The 18,024-nt window shown below is 59.4% G+C and overlaps 1 protein-coding gene across 8 annotated transcripts in view; it reads left to right on the top strand.

Moving 5' to 3' along the window:
- CACNA2D2 (calcium voltage-gated channel auxiliary subunit alpha2delta 2) overlaps window positions 1–18,024 on the top strand; it is a 140,579-nt gene that overhangs the window by 115,079 nt on the left and 7,476 nt on the right. For 4 of the 8 annotated variants that reach the window (XM_025885237.2, XM_073901251.1, XM_073901252.1 and 1 more), the window contains exons 5-23: window positions 1,447–1,491; window positions 4,772–4,913; window positions 7,836–7,967; window positions 8,158–8,215; window positions 9,126–9,176; window positions 9,299–9,398; window positions 9,516–9,674; window positions 9,911–10,018; window positions 10,117–10,195; window positions 10,770–10,819; window positions 10,987–11,076; window positions 11,254–11,325; window positions 11,535–11,609; window positions 12,950–13,024; window positions 13,104–13,175; window positions 13,267–13,338; window positions 13,443–13,504; window positions 14,399–14,475; window positions 15,561–15,581. In XM_025885237.2, the coding sequence (XP_025741022.1) occupies window positions 1,447–1,491; window positions 4,772–4,913; window positions 7,836–7,967; window positions 8,158–8,215; window positions 9,126–9,176; window positions 9,299–9,398; window positions 9,516–9,674; window positions 9,911–10,018; window positions 10,117–10,195; window positions 10,770–10,819; window positions 10,987–11,076; window positions 11,254–11,325; window positions 11,535–11,609; window positions 12,950–13,024; window positions 13,104–13,175; window positions 13,267–13,338; window positions 13,443–13,504; window positions 14,399–14,475; window positions 15,561–15,581 (1,540 nt within the window). The remainder of the gene's footprint in view (window positions 1–1,446; window positions 1,492–4,771; window positions 4,914–7,835; window positions 7,968–8,157; window positions 8,216–9,125; window positions 9,177–9,298; window positions 9,399–9,515; window positions 9,675–9,910; window positions 10,019–10,116; window positions 10,196–10,769; window positions 10,820–10,986; window positions 11,077–11,253; window positions 11,326–11,534; window positions 11,610–12,949; window positions 13,025–13,103; window positions 13,176–13,266; window positions 13,339–13,442; window positions 13,505–14,398; window positions 14,476–15,560; window positions 15,582–18,024) is intronic. The other 4 variants (XM_025885238.2, XM_073901254.1, XM_073901255.1 and 1 more) reach the window with 1 other exon arrangement.

Below are 18,024 nucleotides of genomic sequence, written 5' to 3'. Positions count from 1 at the left end.
GTTGGAGATGCAACGGGAAGGCGGGTTGGAGCATGGGTGCGAAGCCTCCTACCCCTGCCGTGTCCTCATCTGTCTGAGGGGGAGGGTCGCAGGGCTCCCGGAGGCGCCCCGTAACCCAGCACGTGTGAAGCGCTGGACGTAGCAGATGCCTCTGGTGACCGAAGCAATCAAAGTCGCTTCCGGTCTTCCATCCATCCAGCTGCTGTGGTCTTGCCCAAGCCTGGTGCCAGGCATGGAGTCGATGTTGCAGAAATGCTCGGACTGTGTTTACGGGTCCAGCCATGGCCTCTACCCCCCAGACCTCTGGTGGGAGACAACTCACAACTGTCCCCACAACAAGCCCCCATACTGACCACCTCGAACTATGGCCTCAGGCCCAGCACCCGGGCAGTCCCCAAGGCCAAGCCCCCTCCCTGAAGCCTGAGGAGCCGGAGCTGAGAGGGAGCAGTGAGGCCCTGAGGTCACACAGCCAAAGGGGTGGCCAAGGTGACCTCTGCCCCCCAGAGAGTAAGTGCTGGCTCTGTGCTTGCTGGGAGCACACTTGGTCAACACCCCCATTTTCGACCACAAAGAAACAGGCTGCCAGGGCCACGCACCAGGTGTTTGCGGTAGAAGACAGCACCAAGGAGCAGTAGAGGAGGGTGCCACAGACAGCGGCCTTCTCCTGTGTCCTGACCCTAGAGCCCATAGGGGCAGGAGTGGGGTGGCCCCCCCAGAGCCAGCGGCACTTGATGGCACCAGATTCACCTTCTGGCGGCCTCTGTCAGCCATGCTCAGTTCTGATTAAAGATCATTAAACATGAAATTAGCCCGTTTGTGTTACGGGTCCCCGGGGTGGCCAGTGATTATGACGCGCAGATGGCCAAGAACCCAGGCTTCGCGCAGGCGGGCGAGGCCGGGACGGGCGGGGCGCACACCAGCAGGCTCGGCAGGCCGGGGAGGCAGGCGCGGGGGCCAGGCTTTGTTTTCTCCCGCTCCTGTTGTGTAAACCCCCTTGCATTTCACAACAAATCACAGATAATTAATAAGTACATGCCCGTAATGAGCAGGCTTTTTAATAGAAGAAATTGGAAGATGCGGTGTCGAGTCATTATTTCACTCTGGCCCAGACTCGGCTCTATTTTCCCATCTTCTTCACTCCCCCGGTACTGCCTCAGCCAGAGTCTCTGCACACAGGCTGGCTCTGACCCCGCCTCTCAGCGGTCCTGGAGTCAGGGAGCCCCAGGGAGGCCCCACCCAACCTGGGGCACCACATGCCCCTGGAGCCTGTGAGGGCCCCTGAGGGGGTGTCTGTCTGGGGCGGGGGTGGGCATGCCCGGCCTAATTCAGCCAGCCCTCCCCAAGGCTGCTCTGGATCCGGGCAGGGGCCTCAGGGCGGGGACCCTGGCTGCACCTCAAGCAGCCTTGTGAGGAGCTGTGAGGGTCAAGGCCTCTCTCTCCCACCAGGAGGAAGATATCCTGTACTATGATGCCAAGGCCGACGCTGAGCTGGTGAGTGCCCTACCCCTGTTGGGGGGAGGAGAACTGCCAGAGCCCCACACCGTCCCTTGGCTAGTAGCCTCAGCTGTAAAATGAGTGTGAGGTCTCAGCGCTCTCCCACATCCTGAGGTCACCCTGCAAAGTAGCGGTGGCACAGGCCCCGCGCCTGACCCCAGGTAGGTAGTGAGGCACTTGGATCTCTTCCCGTGGGTCAATCCAGGTGCCAGCATGGAGGAGGCTGAGCACTGTGGGAGCAGAGAAGAGAGGGAGCAGTGGGAAGGGCTTCCTGGAGGTGGGCAAGGCAGGGCCGGGATGTGGCTGTGGTGTGGCTCAGGTGGTGCAGGTACCTTCCATGTGTTGAGCCCCCCACAGCTGGCCCCACCGTCGGGGCTCCCGCCAGCTCGGTCAGGCTTGCCCCAGCTGCAGAGGCAGCCCAGCCCTGTGCCTGTTCCCCAGTCGAAGGACAGGGCTCGGGCTCTGCTGGGGTCACTGGCTGGGCAGTGATGGCGCAGGGGCTCACTGGACGGCCCAGACCCACGCTGCTCCTGTCTCAGCGCCCCTGACTGGCTCATGTGTGCTTGGGCGCCCCGTCTCCGGAGGCCTCACGTGAAAGCCGTATGACCATTTTGGTAGCAAGGGACCTACAGAGGAGCCAAGAGTGTCCGAGAGGGCAGGGCACACAGGGTACACAGTGTTTGGTGAACCTGCCAAGGCCCAAGTCCATCTGCCTGCCTTGGAGGCAAATGTAGTTGAACTTGACTATCTCCTCTGTAAACAGAGGTGTCATAAACAGCTCAGTCCCTGGGGTCCCACCTGCTCTGGCTGGGGCGGGAGACCCCAAATCCAGGGTTCCTCTCCTGGGCTTATTGGCCGGGGGCATTTCCTGGGGCGAGTGGGAGGTAGACAATGCCCCTGGAGGTGGGCAGGCAGCAAGGGAACCCTGCAGAGGGTCGGTGGTGCCAGGCCAGCCTGGGTGAGCCTTGAGGAGAGCAGGCGGGCAGGGGGCCGGAGAAGTAGGGGTGGGTGGGCTAAAGCAGGTGTGCTTCCCCCTTGGCTGAGCCTCCGTGGCTCCCAGAGAAGTTGCTAAAATTAAAGCTGGAATCTGAAATTCAAATGAAGAGCGAACCTTTAATTAGACCCTGAATCTAATTCCTTACCCCCCTCAGCAGCAGGCTGTAATTTTAGCAATCAGTGCATTAAATATAAACCAGGAGACTGCAGTTGCCCACCGTACAAAGCCCCTGGGCATGGGGGTGGTGCCAAGAGACTCCTTGGCTGTTCTGGTGCCCGGGCCCCTGCCAGGATCCCCTGAACTCCCTGTGCCCAGGACCCCCGCCCCTGGCTCTAAATCACTGATTCCCTGCACACACACCCCCGCCCCTCAAGGGGGTAGGGACAAGCCCCAGGAGGGAGAGGCACCCTGGGTGGGGCTGGGCTAAGGGCAGGCCAAAAGCCCGGCCCTCTATAAACATCGACATGAACACATTTGTCGACTCCCCTGCTTGTTGTGTTGTTTTGTTTTTTTAATCTTTGCCAGAGGTACAGTTAGAGATCTTTCTAGACCATTTACTTTTAAATTACCAGCCAGAAGGTGGGGGTGGGGGAAGGAGAAGGAAGGAAAAAGTTCGCCAGCTGATAGCTTATCAGAACAGAATCCAAATGTCACATTAGTTGGGAAAGTTGGGAGATTAAATTTTCCAGCGCCCTTCATCTGCCGCTGACATTTCGGGGGCTTTCTTCTCCCGCACCTCCCCCTCCTGCAAGCAGAACGTGAGTGGCTCACGCCTCAGAGGCGGCAGGCTGGGTAGCTGCCTGCCCCGGCTTTACCCAGCATCCAGGAGCTTCTGAGGGTCCTCCTAGGGTGTGCCGAGGTGGGCAGAGAGTCGCACACATGGTCAGGGGGCGAGGGGGCGAGGGGAGGGCAGCAGATGGCTTGGATTTTGCTGTACAGAATCCACCCTTGAAGAGACGCCAAGGGTCCTTGCGGCAGACCTTCTCAGGGCCGTGCCGACCCCCACGCAGGCCCGCCTGCTGCAGCCCCATCCAGGCAGTAATTCATTCCCCAGGTCGGAGGACAGACCCGGAGCACTCCTGGGGTGGGCAGAGCTCATCTGGCTGGATAGGGAGGCACGATCACCCTTTCCCCAGACAAGATGCAGCAGGAGGCAGAAACACAGAGGGTGTGCCCAGGACCCAATGAGCAGTGGGGTCTGCAGAGCCACAAGGGGGTGGAAATGAGCTGAGCCTGGTGTTGACGGTGATCACACGGGTTGAGAGGCAGTGAGGGGGCATGCGGATGGCCCAGCTGCTTACACCCCTTCCTCCAGGGGCACAAGGCCCCCAGATCTGCCCCTGCCCTGCCTTGGTCTCCATCCCTCCTTTCCTCCCCGTCTGGCTCTTCCCTGCCTTCCTCTTCACTCTCTACCACCATCTTCCCCTCCCCCTTGCACACCTGCACCCGTGCCTGCCTACCCCCCACCCTCCCACCGCCCCCCCCCGCCGCCGCTTGGCTGCGGCATCAGCGCTGCAGCGGCAGACCCGTTCCTGCCAGCCTGTGGTGGTGGGCGGGGGTGCATGGCGCATGCCCAGCCTGCTCGGCCGAGAGATGCTGTAATTGGCACCTGTCAGACGGCTGCAGCTCATTTTAGAAAGCCAACAGGGGCCTTTGCAGTCCCACTGCTAGCAAGCGCTGAGGACCCTCCCTCTGGAAGTTACCGGGTCTCAATGCTAGCCCCCACCCCAGCCCAGCTGCCCCCCTAAACTCAGCCCCTACAGCCACCTGCTGAGGGGGTGGTGACCCTCCCCCAGAGGGGGTAAGGACCCTCTCCCTGGTGCCAAAGGAACTCCATGCAGGGGATCGGAGGGCCCCCCAGTGTGGGGGGCCCAAGGCTCCTGGGAAGGGCTGCCTAGGTCTCCCTAGGATCACACAAGCCTGACCTTGAAAGCAGAGGTGTGCAGCCTGCTCTTTCTCACTGGGACTCGTTTTCTTCATTGATAATTGGTTTTCAAGAATGTGGGGAAGTTTGGTTTGGGTTTTGGAATTTGGGTTTATCAAATGTAGGGATGGTGGGTGGGGTGGCCCAGGGGCAGGTGGGAGTCACGGGCCTCCTGGGGGAGGGGTCCATACCCCCTGACCATCTGTCCCTGTGTCTCTCCATCTCTCCCTGTCTCTGATTCTGAGATGCCCCTATCACCTAGACCCTGGCCCTCTCCTGCCTGCAGAGCTGTCTGACCCCACTCCACCATTTTCTAGACCTGACATGACCACGGTGGGGGGGATCCCTTTCTGCAGGATGACCCTGAGAGTGAGGATGTGGAGAGGGGGTCCAAGGTCAGCACCCTCAGGCTGGACTTCGTTGAGGACTCAAACTTCAAGAACAAAGTCAACTATTCGTACACGGCCGTGCAGATCCCCACGGACATCTACAAAGGCTGTGAGTGTGCAGAGCCCACGGCCTGGGCACTGCCAGGTCCTGGGTGCTCAGCCAGTGCCGTCTGCCTTCAGCCCCTGCTACCCACGTCCACACGCAGGCGTCAAGTCATTCTCAGGCATGGCCTCACGCTAACACTCAGACTCTCACTGCTGTGAATGCACAGTCTCCTGCCCCTGTGTACACATGTGCCCCACGTGCCCCCAGAGTAGCTCCTCCCCGCCATCCCCCATTCCCAGGCCCCGTGTAGGAATGGTTGAGGAGCTACCACATCAGATGAACACAGGGGCTGGGGGAACAGGGAGCAGTCCCTCACTCACGGACGCCAGCCCCGGAACATCTCCCTCCTTGTCCAGGGACAGGGCAGCTTAGCACAGTGGGGAAACCAAGTCACTACAGCTGGAAGGATTTGAGTCAGACGTGAGGAGGAACTTCCTGAAGATCTTGGGAGGTGTAGGGGGAGGAGACCAAGAGTCAAGCACTACAGAGAGAGCTCTAGCAGTGGGCTTCAGGGCCCTGGGGTCTGGTGGTTTGGGCATAATTCTGTGAGCATGTACAAGGCAACCTCAGACTCCAAGGGGCCCCCTGGGTGGAGGGTCTTGGGACACAGGCCCCAGAGTTTCTGGGTAGTCTCCAGAATGCAGGGAATCCTGCAGGGGCCTCAGGAAGGCCCCCCTCCACCCTTCGGGTCAGCCAGGCCTTCTAGGCAGCCTCAGTAGGGGGTGAGGATAGGTGCTGCCCCCCCCCCCCGCCGCCGTCCCTGCCACGGCCTCCCTCAGGCCACCTGCCCGAGCCAGTCGAGGAGCACTATCACAGGCAGGCACACTAATTAAAACAGGAGCCATACTGCCCTCCCCAGTCACCCCTCGCTACCCACACAAATTACATTTTATATGTTTTTTATTTACTGTGTCACTTTTAATTAAATCTATAATCGCCTGCCTGAGGGGGCATGGTCCCCGTTTCCCAGCTCAGCGTGATCTGAGTATGCACGTGGGTGCGGGTGTGTGCACGTGGGGAGACCGGAGTGTTTGCACAAGTGTGTCTTACAGTGAATGCAGGTGTGGGCATGTGGTCATGGGTACCTGTGGGGACAGCCCAGCTGAGGCGGGGGTCTACTCTTGGCTCTTGACCTGAGTCAGAAATGCCCCTGTGCCAGCAGCAAGAGGGGCTTCCAGGACAGTCGGCTCTAAGCCTCTCCTTGGGAGGATGGGGAAACTGAGGCCCAGCGAGGGTTGGGACTCGCCAGGCGGACTCTCCCAGGGCAGGCAGTACTGTATGAAACATTTGAGAACCCGGCTTTATTTTTTCGTTAAAGAGAAAAATAGAGATTGTTCGACTCACTAAGTTTCTAAATTAGGAACAGGACCATAACATACTGTTCAATAGGCACAGCCAATGCTAGAAATGTGTTTTTGTTTTCACATTATGGTCAGTTAAGGGAAGCTACAAGGACAGAGAGAAGGGAGTGGAAGCAGAGGGAGAGAGATTAGGCAGCAGATACGATGCAGCAAAGGCCCCACACTGCAGGGCGGAGGGCGAGAGCAGAGGGCCCCTTGCCCAGGAATGTGTCTGCGCCCCCTGGGTGATGGGCAGAACCTTGCGCATTTGTCTCTTTAAATCACAGCTCTTCGCCTGCTTTAAAAAGGTTTCAGTGTTCAGAGGCTCTGCTCCGAAGAGCCGAGCCTTTGGAAGACATTCTCTGAGTCTTACTTGGGGTGGATCTGTGATAGGGATCTATCAGGGTTCCGCCTGGGAAGAAAGAAACTGGGAGAAACTGAAGGAAAAAAATAGCCCCTGGGGAAGGGGGTTTCGGTACAGAGGCCCAGCAGTAGTAGGTGGCCAGCCCCTGGCAGGTTTCTTTGAGGGTCCTATATGCAGAGACAGATTCGCCGCGCGTGAGAGAGCACATGCGCACACACATATCGGCCAGATTTAGGGCTGTCCTGAGTTGGGGGATGGGGGTGCTGCCCAAGCCATCCTGAGTCTCTGCCCTGGTTGAGCAATCTGCAGGACTGAGCCCATTCATCTGAGAGAAGCCTCGCTCTGTGAGTGTGTGTCGGGGTGGCTCCGGCCAGGGGATCACACATGTGCCGCCACAGAGGCCAGGGGAAAGGGAGGGTGGGGGTAACTTGCTCTTGTGAGAGCAAGACCCACTGCCGTCCTCCCCTGGGTGCAGAGTGCTGTGTAAGTGTGAGCATGCATGCCCCCGTGCCCATGGCAGCAGTCGGGCTGCTGGGCAGGTAGGTTCGAGGAAGACGGACTCTTAACACCCGGCTGGAAACACGGAGGTTCAGTGCAGAGATACCCGTCAGGGAGTATACAGGCTATATGCGTTTGCGTGTATGTGTGTGCAAGTGCCTGTGTTGGAGCAGGATCGTGGCACAGCCCCTGCCCCTCCAAGAGCCTCCGCCCCCGCCCCGGCCTGCTTCTGGCCCCAGTTGATTAATCATGGAGCTGAGTGGCTTCCAGCTTATCAGGTACCTTAATAGCTGAATAATTCCTGCCCCATCATCGGGCCCTTAATTGCTTTCTTGTGGCTGCAACCCGGAGTGCATGCTGAGTGGGTGAGCTCCCCAGGGACCAGCTGCAAGCTCCAGGCAGCATGCTGGATGGGCATCCCAATTTACAACTCCCTGCCACCTGGACAGCCCCTCTCAGGGGCCACAGGCCACGGCTGCCCTGCCTGATCCCGTGGGGCCTGGCCGAAGGGTAGGCTAAGCTGGCTTGGGAGGGGTTGAGGACCTGGAAGTCTTCCTGGAGGAGCTGATGCAGCCCTCAGCTGAGCCCTGAGGAAGGAGAGCCCTGCCAGGCAGAGAGCAGGTGAAGCTCGCTAAGTGGGGGGTACATGCATAGGCGTCGTGGTGAGGTTCAACAGGGGACAGCCCGGGCACTTTTCACCCCCGCCCCCTGTCTCCCCCACAGCCACTGTCATCCTTAATGAACTCAACTGGACAGAGGCCCTGGAGAATGTGTTCATCGAGAATCGCAGGCAGGACCCCACGCTGCTGTGGCAGGTCTTCGGAAGTGCCACGGGTGTCACTCGCTACTATCCTGGTGGGTGTCAGCCCATCTCTCCTGTCCACTCAGCACCCACCCTCCTCCGTCACCCAGCCCACTTATCCTGGAGTGTGTGGGGTGGTTGCTCACCCGGTGGGCTGTGCAGTAGCCACTCCTGCCAGGCCGGCTGGCCCTGGCCAGGCCCTTCCCTGCCAGACCCCCCTCCTCGCCTTCTCTCCTCCCACAGCCACCCCCTGGCGAGCCCCCAAGAAAATCGACCTGTACGATGTCCGAAGGAGACCCTGGTGAGTGAGCAAGGAGGAGCTGGGCAGGGACACCCCCTCCATCCCCCTGACCTCTGCCGCCCGCTCCCCTCCCTCCCGATATCCAGGACTCGGAGCAGGGCGCAGCCAGCTCTATCCAATTTTCATTTCACACATCGTTGCCGCTGGAAAATGGATCCCATCACCCAGGCAGGCCTCCCAGCTGCCTCTGCCCCCCGTCCACTGCCCGGCACTCCACCCCCTCGGGACTGAGGGATTGGGCCAGTGGGGGTTCCCGAGGGTGGATATATCCTCTGTCAGGTCACCAGCCCCCGCACCCCCCATCTGAGCCCTGAACACCCCACCCTCTGCTCTGCCTCTCCTGCAGTACCCCATGACCTCCCCCCTCCCTGTTCCATCCCACACACAGCTAGGACTCAGACCTTGGGGCCTTGTCCCGGGCAAGGGGACATGACAAGCACTGGGGCCCAGGAACATATCTCCTGCCCCCTCTCTGGATCACCTGTTCACCCCTCCTTGGGCTCGTTCATGTGCTGGGGGACCAGGTCACTCATGTAACGGGCAAGGACTGTTAGAGTTTCATTTTTTTTAAGACTTTATTTATTTGTGAGAGAGAGACAGCACAAGCGGTGGGGGAGGGAGGCAGCGGGAGAGACAAGCTGACTCCGCACTGAGAGGGGACACTGTGACGCGGGGCTCGATCCCAGGACCCCAAGATCATGACCTGAGCCATAGTCAGATGCTTAACTGACTGAGCCACCCAGGCACCCCAGGACCTTTTTATTAAATGATATCCTCGGTGCCTAGAATGCTGTCTGGTCCATGCAGTGGATGCTCAGTAGAAACACGTTGAATCAATATGTGGGTGAAGGAAGAAAGGACCCACAAGGTCCCAGTGAGGCTGGCCCTAACTGACGCTTCTCCCGGGCAGGTACATCCAGGGGGCCTCGTCGCCCAAGGACATGGTCATCATTGTGGATGTGTGAGTGAGAGATGCCTGCAGGAGGGGTTGGGGGGGGGGAGAGAATCTGCCGCCTGGGACCCTCATGAGGGAACAGCCGGAGAACACCTGAAGCCTACCTGGCACCTCCATGACCTTCCCAGGAGCGGCAGCGTGAGCGGCCTGACCCTGAAGCTGATGAAGACGTCTGTCTGTGAGATGCTGGACACGCTCTCGGATGACGACTATGTGAACGTGGCCTCAGTGAGTGCCAAGGTGGCGGGCGGGTGAGGAATGGGTCACCCCACCCGGTGCCGCATGCCCTGGCCAGCCTGAGTGGTGGGGGCATGCAGTGACTCGCCACCCACCCTGTCCCTGCAGTTCAACGAAAAGGCACAGCCTGTGTCATGCTTCACACACCTGGTGCAGGCCAATGTGCGTAACAAGAAGGTGTTCAAGGAGGCCGTGCAGGGCATGGTGGCCAAGGGCACCACAGGCTACAAGGCCGGCTTTGAGTACGCCTTCGACCAGCTGCAGAACGTGAGCCGCCGTGGGTGGATGAGCGGGTGGCTGGGGAGAGGCCAAGGCCCAGGCTCGGTGACACCAGGGAAATCAAGACGAATGGCCTTGTTAGCGCCCAACAGGCGGCTCAGGCAGATAGCACCATCTGCTGTGGGGAGGAGGGCCCGAGGGCCGGGCCTTCCAGGGGGAGGGAGACTCACCCTGGGCCAGGGAGGGTCCAAGCGCTGCCTGACCCCAAACCTACCCCTGACCAGTCCAACATAACCCGTGCCAACTGCAATAAGATGATCATGATGTTCACGGATGGCGGTGAGGACCGCGTGCAGGATGTCTTTGAGAAGTACAACTGGCCCAACCGGACGGTGAGGCGCAGCCCAGGTGGGGGGCCCCCTGACCTGGGCCCAGTACCGGGGAGGGCTGTCCTCTCATGGCCACAGCAGTAACCTCAAGCCTCAAACAGGTGCGCGTGTTCACTTTCTCCGTGGGGCAACACAACTACGATGTCACACCCCTGCAGTGGATGGCCTGCGCCAACAAAGGTACCTCGTCCAGCGTCCCCGCCCTGGGGCTGCCCGCCGTGCCCTGCTGGCCATCGGGTTGCTTATCCACCTGTCCATCCATGTGTCCAGCTTTCCAGCTGCCTGTTTACCCCCCATCCATCTTCCTGTGCGTGTGACCGTCCATCTCTCTATCTGGCCACGTAACTTGTCCATCTGACTGAGCATCTTTCTCCCCATTTGTCTGTCCATTGTCCATCCATCGCCTGGCTTATCTGCTCCCGTGTCTGTTTGCTGGTCAAGCTACCACTCCATGCATGTGGGTCTGGCCCCTGGGTGAACTCTGAGTGTCACCACCATCCCAGCATGAGGGACTTCAGCCTCAGGCTCGTCCCTCCACCCTGCCTCTGCTTCCTTACACCCCTACACTCATGGCCCCTTCCCTAGCATCAGCGCCATTGACAGGGCAGGGGAAGGGAGCAGTAAAGGGACAGGAGCTTGGGAGGAGTGACACCAGAAAGTGAGGGGGCCTGGACACAGCCTGGGGTACGGGAGCCCCTGTGCCATGGGTCCCAAGTACCACCCAGGCCCACCTCTGCCTCACCTTCCCTCACAGGTTACTATTTTGAGATCCCTTCCATTGGAGCCATCCGCATTAACACGCAGGTGAGACTCTAGCCCTCCTCCTAGCCCCTTACTTCCTGGGCACAGTGTGAGCGAAGGGCTGCTGTGGTGTGAGAGCGCCCCCTGGTGGCAGGCTGATATACGGGGAGGCAGAACAGGGAAGATGCAGTGGGCAGGTGGACTTATGACGCCTGTCACCTTCTCCCCAGGAATATTTGGATGTACTGGGCAGGCCCATGGTGCTGGCGGGCAAGGAAGCCAAGCAGGTGCAATGGACCAACGTGTATGAGGATGCTCTGGTAAGGCCTCTGGGCCCCCACAGATGTGCCCACAAGGTCAAGTTCCTTAAGAGCCCCCTTATTGGAGTAAACCAGAGAAGAAAAAAAGGGGCCTGTGCCTGAGCCCATTCTCTGGACACTCAGAGTGGGGCATGGCTGGCCACAGGAGACTAACCTGTCATCCTCCTCTCCCTTCAGGGGCTGGGGTTGGTGGTGACAGGGACCCTCCCTGTTTTCAACCTGACACAGGATGGCCCTGGGGAGAAAAAGGTAAGGTTCCCCACCAGGGAAGGGCTGGGCATGCCTGGGGGGGTTGGGCATGCCCCTGGCAGGCCTGGGACGGAGGAGGGACAGGCTGGCCTTCAGACTGGACAGAGGCAACTACTTGTGAGCAGCTTAAGGCCTTAGGCATGAGGTTTGGACAGCGGGGCTCCCCCGTGGGATTGAGCCCATTGCAGACCCCATGCCTCTGCTCCCAGAACCAGTTGATCCTGGGTGTGATGGGCATCGATGTGGCTCTGAATGACATCAAGAGGCTGACTCCAAACTACACGGTAAGTGTCCATCTGCCCATCCACCCAGCTCTGCCTCCCACGTGGACACAAGCCAGGCTCAGCAGAGACGTCTGATGGGGATTATAGCACCTCCAGGGAGACCTGTGAATTCAGTCAGTCAGGAAAGACTTCTGGAGGAGGTAACCTTGGGCCTAGAGCTGGGGTTGGCAAACTTTCTGTGAAGGGCCAGACTATGAATATTTTAGGCTCTTCCAGTGTAAATACTCATACTCAGTTCTGCTGTTGTACTGAGAATGGCCACAGATAAAACAAATAAATGGGCACAGCTGTGTTCCAATACAATTCTGTTTGTGGATCCTGAAATTTAAATGTCACCTAATTTTCACATCATGATCTTTTTCAACCACTTAAAAATGTAAAACAAAACAAAACAAAACAAAACAGGGGCTCCTGGTTAAGTGCCTGACTCTTGGTTTCAGCTCAGAGTCCCACATAGGCCGCTTAGCAAGGGAGTCTGCTTGAAGATTCTCTTCCTCTGCCCCTCCCCCCATTTGTGTGCACGCTTGCTCGCTTGCTCTCAGATAAATAAATAAACCTTTAAAAAAAAGAAATGTAAAAAATATTCCTAGCCGTACAGTAACAGGTGACGGGCCAGGCATGGCCCACGGGCCATAGTTTGCCAACCCCTGGACAGTCGGATAGACAGGAGGCATACCTTGGAGTTACAGGAAACTCTCTGAGCAAAGGACTGAAGGTGAAAACCAAAATCAGAAACCAGGGGAGGCGCAAGGTCAGTGTGGCTGGCCCAGGGCCTGTGGCGGAGGCAGCTTCAGTCTTGGTTGTGAAAGGGGTGGGGGATGGGACGTGTGTGACAGCTTGCCTCGACCCGAAGGCCCCGTGTGGATGGCCTCCATGTTCAGTGAGAAAGCAGCCTAGAGAGCTAAGGGTGAGCCCAGGGTCCCATTCACTCCTCCTTCACTTCTATCTGGACGGGGTACAGTCCTCCCTCGGCACTCTACTGAGATGGGGACCAGGAGGAGGCAGAAGTAGGGGGGCAGGGAGGAGACGGCGGCACGGAGGGGCTAGTGGAGACAGAGCAGTCCGGCCGACTGAGAGCTCCAAGAGAACCAGGAGTCATGGGGGCAGAAGGCCAGATCGACTCGTGGTCCCATGGAGCCCATCAGCCTCAACAAGGGACGCCAGCGTGCTGGGCTTGACTTGAGAAATAGGTTCAAGGCCACGTGGCATGTGGGGGCCCCTGGCCCAGGCAGGTACATGGCAGCCCTCAGTGGTATGGAAAGCAGGCTGAGGAAGAGCTCGAGAGGCTGGGGAATCCCTGCCCGGCCCCCCAGGCTCTGAGCCACCATCTACGCCCCCAGCTTGGAGCCAACGGCTACGTGTTTGCCATTGACCTGAACGGCTACGTGTTGCTGCACCCCAACCTCAAGCCCCAGGTGAGCCAGGGGGCAGTCAGGAGGAGGGGTAAACCCTACAAGACGGGGACCCCCTGACTTCCTGCCCTGCCTCCCACAGACCACCAACTTCCGGGAGCCAGTGACTCTGGACTTCCTGGATGCTGAGCTGGAGGATGAGAACAAGGAGGAGGTGAGGGCAAGGAGGGGAGTATGGTATGGGTGGCGGCACCCAGAGCAGCTGAGAGTAGGGGCCGCACCCCTCACGTCTCTGGCCCTTCCAGATCCGTCGGAGCATGATCGATGGCAACAAGGGCCACAAGCAGATCAGAACATTGGTCAAGTCCCTGGACGAGGTGAGACGATGGGGGAGGGGGACAGAGTCAGGGTGGGCATCCTCCCGCACTCCATCCCACCCCTGCCCACTGGCCCAAGTACTTGACCCAGCCTCTTCTCTCAGAGGTACGTAGATGAGGTGGTGCGGAACTACACCTGGGTGCCCATAAGGAGCACCAACTACAGGTGAGTGGGGCGGGACCGGCAGGGAGGGGCGGGGCAGCCCCAGAGCCCAGAGTCTGAGCCCGCTCCCCACCCAGTCTGTGGGTGCTCAGTGGCTGGAGCCATGATCCTAGTGGGGCACCAGCAGCCAGGGCTGCTCGCTACTCACCCCGGGACTCTCGGTCCCCCAAGGGCCTCTCGCTGGCCCTTCAGGAACAAGGGCCATTTCCTGGGAGCACAGGACAGAGACAAGACAGTGCATCTGATGTCTCCCCATGCCACACGACCCTCTCACGTCACCCCTGCCTGGATCGTATCCCTGGGTATCTGCACCCAGGATGTCACCCTCAGCACATTCCTAGGCTGGCTCTCAACAGGCACCACACAGAGGAGGTACCCTTGTGGGTTAGGCCCAGGTCATGCAGGCTGTCTTCTTGTGCCCCCCAGAGCCGGTCTTATTCCCACCCCAGTCCCAGCTTGTGATTGCTCCTCACCGTGTTAGCGCCAGCCCTGCTTCTCACTGGCTTGCACATGACCTAAGTCTCGGGGGACCAAGGACCCCACTCCCATGGCTGTGCACCCAACAGCCTAGCTCACTGACAGTGCTCTGCCCCTTGTGAGTCTGCTGCTGGCCTGATTGAGGAGGCCGGCTGGGTATCTGGGGCGGGGGGTGCTGCTGGGGGAGGGGGAGCAGGGGGGGGACTTGCTTTGGGGCTGGGCATTCTGAGGCGTCCAGGAGTCTGGGGACTGAATCTCCCACAGCCAACAGGGAAAGGTGGCCCTGGTGGGCAGGAGAGCGGACGTCATAGCCTGGGCCACTCTGCCTAGCTCCGAGGCCATGGGGTGGGGGGCCAGATGCCAGTGTGGCCCACCTCTCCCCAGCAGTGACATATGCTCCTCCCCTCCCCTCCTCCCTAGCCTAGGGCTTGTGCTCCCGCCCTACAGCACCTTCTACCTCCAAGCCAACCTCAGCGACCAGATCCTGCAGGTCAAGTGTAAGTGGCCCGGCCCCTGCCTGCGCCCTGCACCCCTGCCTCTGCCCCGCACCCTGGCCGGCCCCAGGCAGCATAGCCAGCCACTGGTGGCAAGGCAGCCCCCCCTGCCCAGTCTGCCCACCCCCCAGGCACCCGCAGGCTGGGGCACCGGCCATCGGAAAGTCTGTGGAAATCTGCATGCTCGCCTTTTCTCAGATTTGGTTCCAGATCATTCTCTCATGATTTCCGTTGAGGTTTTTGGTTCGAGTTTCTCCTACTGCGTGTCTTCCCTCCATAGCCTGCCTCCCCCGCACACCCCTGGGGGCTGCGTTCTTGGAAGACACCCCCCCCATCTCCCCTCCCCCCTGTGCCCTAAAGCTCTCCCAACCTGTGGTGCCATCCCCCCAGGGTCTCCTTCCCCTCTCCTCCGCCCCCTTCACTCATTCTCCTTCATTTCCCTCCTCCCTCAGCCGCCCCTCTCACCTTGCTCCGACCCCCACTGCCCTTCCCTCTCCCCACTTCCCTCCCTCCTCCCTCCCTCCTCCTCTCTCCTTTTCCTGTATCCCCACCTTCTCTGTCTCCCCCATTCCCTCTCCCTTCTGCCCTCTCCCTCTCTCCCCTACCCCAGCATCCCTACTTCCCCTCCCTCCCTCCCTCTGTTCTCTTCCCCATCCTCCCTCTCCCTCTCTCTTCCTCTCTGGACCTCTCTCCTTCCCTCCTTCCCACTCCTCTGCCTGTGGCTCATCCCTGCATGTCCTGCTCACCCTGGGCCTCCCCCAGAGGCTCCGGAGCCTGCGGCCCCCGCCTGCCCACCACCCAAGGTCACTGGGAGGGAGGCTGGGGCTCCGGCCCCACCGGGCGCCCCCCACCTGCCTGGCCGACCGGGGCTCATCTCCTTTGAGTTTTCTCGCTCTCTCTTTCTCTCTCATGTCGTTTTTTTGCAAGAAGTTTCCTTTTGGTATGATGATGAGACACAATATTTTCATTCAAACAGCCATTGAATAAAATATTGTTTGTGCCCCCCCCTCCCCTTCCCCCTTTTCGTTTGTTTTTGTGTTTGTGTTGTTTTTGTTTTCCTCGCTTTCTCTCTTGGTGGACTGTCCCAGTGCCAATCAGCAAACTGAAGGGCAAGTATATTCAGAACCAGTGCACTCTCCTCTCCCCACCCCACCCACCCTCACACCCCTGCTTGCCCCCCTCCCTGCCCAGGACCAGCCAAACCCCTGCTCTCCAGGGCTCCCTCCCAGCATCCCCTTGGCTCCTCTAGTTCTTGCCTTTTCCCTCATTCCTAAACCCCTATTACAGCCAGTGGCCCTTCTCCTGGCCCTGCCTGCAGGGTGGTGTCCGGGTGTTCTGAGAGCTCAGGCCCCCGTCTTCATCCTCCTTGCTCCCTCTGGGCAGGTCCCTGCCCATCCCCACCTTCTCTGTCCCTCCAAGACAACTCAACAGTGGGGACAGGGCTGGATGCCTCTCCACCACCTCCCACCCCGCAGGGCAGGGGGCCTGATAGGCAGGGGCTAGAGGAGTCCTCAGCAGGGCTTGTGAGAGGCTTATGGGAAAGGGAAGCCCCAGCCACCTGAGGCTTTCTCTGGGATAGTTCTCTCTCCCTCCTGTGATCTCTGCCAGTTGGTCCAGAAGTTGGAGCCATCCAAGGGGTGACAGAGGCTCTGGAAGCCCCCCACCCTGATTCTGAGATGGGCAGGATAGGGCATCAGCCACACCACTGGGAGAGCAAGGCAGACCCAACCATCCTGGGCACCGGCCTAGGTGCTGTCACCCCTGTCCCCTGCTGCCCCCACCACTTTGCTAAAGCCCACTGGCCCAGCCCAACCGCGGTACCCACTGCCGCTGGGGCAGGTGGTCAGCTGTGAAGAAGGTGTTCCCCTGGGAAATAAAAGCAGACTCGGGGATGGTGAGCCTAGCCAGGAAGAAAGGAAATGTGTCTGGACCCCAAGGGCCAGTGAAAGAGCTTGGAAGGAATCAGTCTGGGAGTGAAGAAAAAGGTTCTGGCACTTAGAGATAACCCAAGCCAGAGACTCCGGAGAAAGGCAGGCAATGAACTCACAGACTTGGGTGGAGAATAAGGGGAGCAAGAGAAGCACGCAAGGGTCTCTGCCACCGGTGCACAGAGACACCCCTCCCAGGGAGGGCCGGGGCAGATGGGCACAGAGAGCCAAGAGCGGATGGCCTGGAAGCCAGGGCTCCCCAAGAAGCCCGAGGGGCCCTGTCCAGCCTAGTCCAGCAAAAGGGATAGAGCGGGCCCCTGTGGGCTGGGTCGGGGTGGGGGACAGGCCCTACTCCCACTGGCTTGAGTTGTCTTTTCTCCCCCTTCCACATCCCTCCCAGTGTCCCCAGAAATGCAGGGCTCTGGTAAAAATGACAACTATAGCCTAGTCTCCCTGCCTCCTTTTTCTTTCTCCTCCTTCCCCTCCCTCACCCCCGTTCCCTGTCGGCCTGTGTCCAAACCCTACCTCACAGTCCCATCAGAAAGCAACAGTCCAACCAGTGACTGCCCAGCCCCTCCAGGCACGCCAAGTCCACCTCCCGGAATCTTGCAGTGCATTGTGGGAGTATCTGGAAACAGAGAAGACCCCTCTTCTGCAAAAATAAAGCCCTACAGTCACAAAGAGGTTGGAACCTTGGTGAAGACAGGATTGGAAGGTGGGCTGCCCAGAGTGCAACAGGCCAAGGGGCAGGGGCACGCCTCCAAGATGCAGACCAGCCAGGTAGCTGATCCAGCCTGGCAGGGAGAGGGCCCAGAGAAACCCCAGATTCACTCACAAAGCCACACAGAGACACCCGTACACATGCACGCTCAGGCAAACACACACCCTCTCCCATGTACTTATGTGTTCTCTCTCAAACATGTGCACAGGACCCCTCAAGAGCACCCCACAGCTCCTCTGGAGCCCCAGCATTCCTCTTGGGCTGCTCTGAACCCAGGCAGGTCCTAGGAAGGGTGGAGGCCCATTCTTCTCCCTCTGCCCTCACCCAGCCTCCCAGCCCAGGAAGGACCGTGGGACCCCCACAATGCACTGCAGCCCAGCCCCAGCTGCCCACACCGTCTCTGGTTGGACTGTCTCTGCCCATGAGAAATCCCCTCGGTTTGGCCATGTTGATGCCTGACACAGAACAAAAGACCTACCAAAAATGCAAACAGCTGCAGCAAAGAAAGAGAGATAAAAATCCGCAGCCAAAAGCCAATTCCCTTCCTCAAAGTCTCTTTGGAGGCAAAGGAAGCTCGGCATGCGGTTTTTTCCATTACGGATGTGATAAGAGCGAGACCGGCGCCTCCCCCAGACCATGCATATATATAGCAGTGTGTGTATATATGTGTGTGTGTGTGTCCGTGTGTATGTGCTGCACAGCCACGCCACGGGACTCACTGCCGACAGAGGACCAGGCCTGGGCAACATATTGGCTATAACTGCCCTCCTCCTGCGATGCTGTAGTCTCCACAGGCCCTCCACCCCCTCCCCGCCCTCCCTTTCTCTCTGCTCGCCCCTTCTCTCTGGCTCGAACTTGAACGTGGAAGTGGCGGGTTCCCTCTTTGCTGGTGTCTCCCCCCTC

This window comes from Callorhinus ursinus, unplaced genomic scaffold (genome assembly GCF_003265705.2).
Source record: "Callorhinus ursinus isolate GAN/ISIS: 27379988/994484 unplaced genomic scaffold, GSC_fseal_2.0 scaffold15, whole genome shotgun sequence".
In the NCBI taxonomy this organism is placed as follows: Eukaryota; Metazoa; Chordata; class Mammalia; order Carnivora; family Otariidae; genus Callorhinus; species Callorhinus ursinus.
This window is presented reverse-complemented; position numbering and strand designations above follow the sequence as displayed.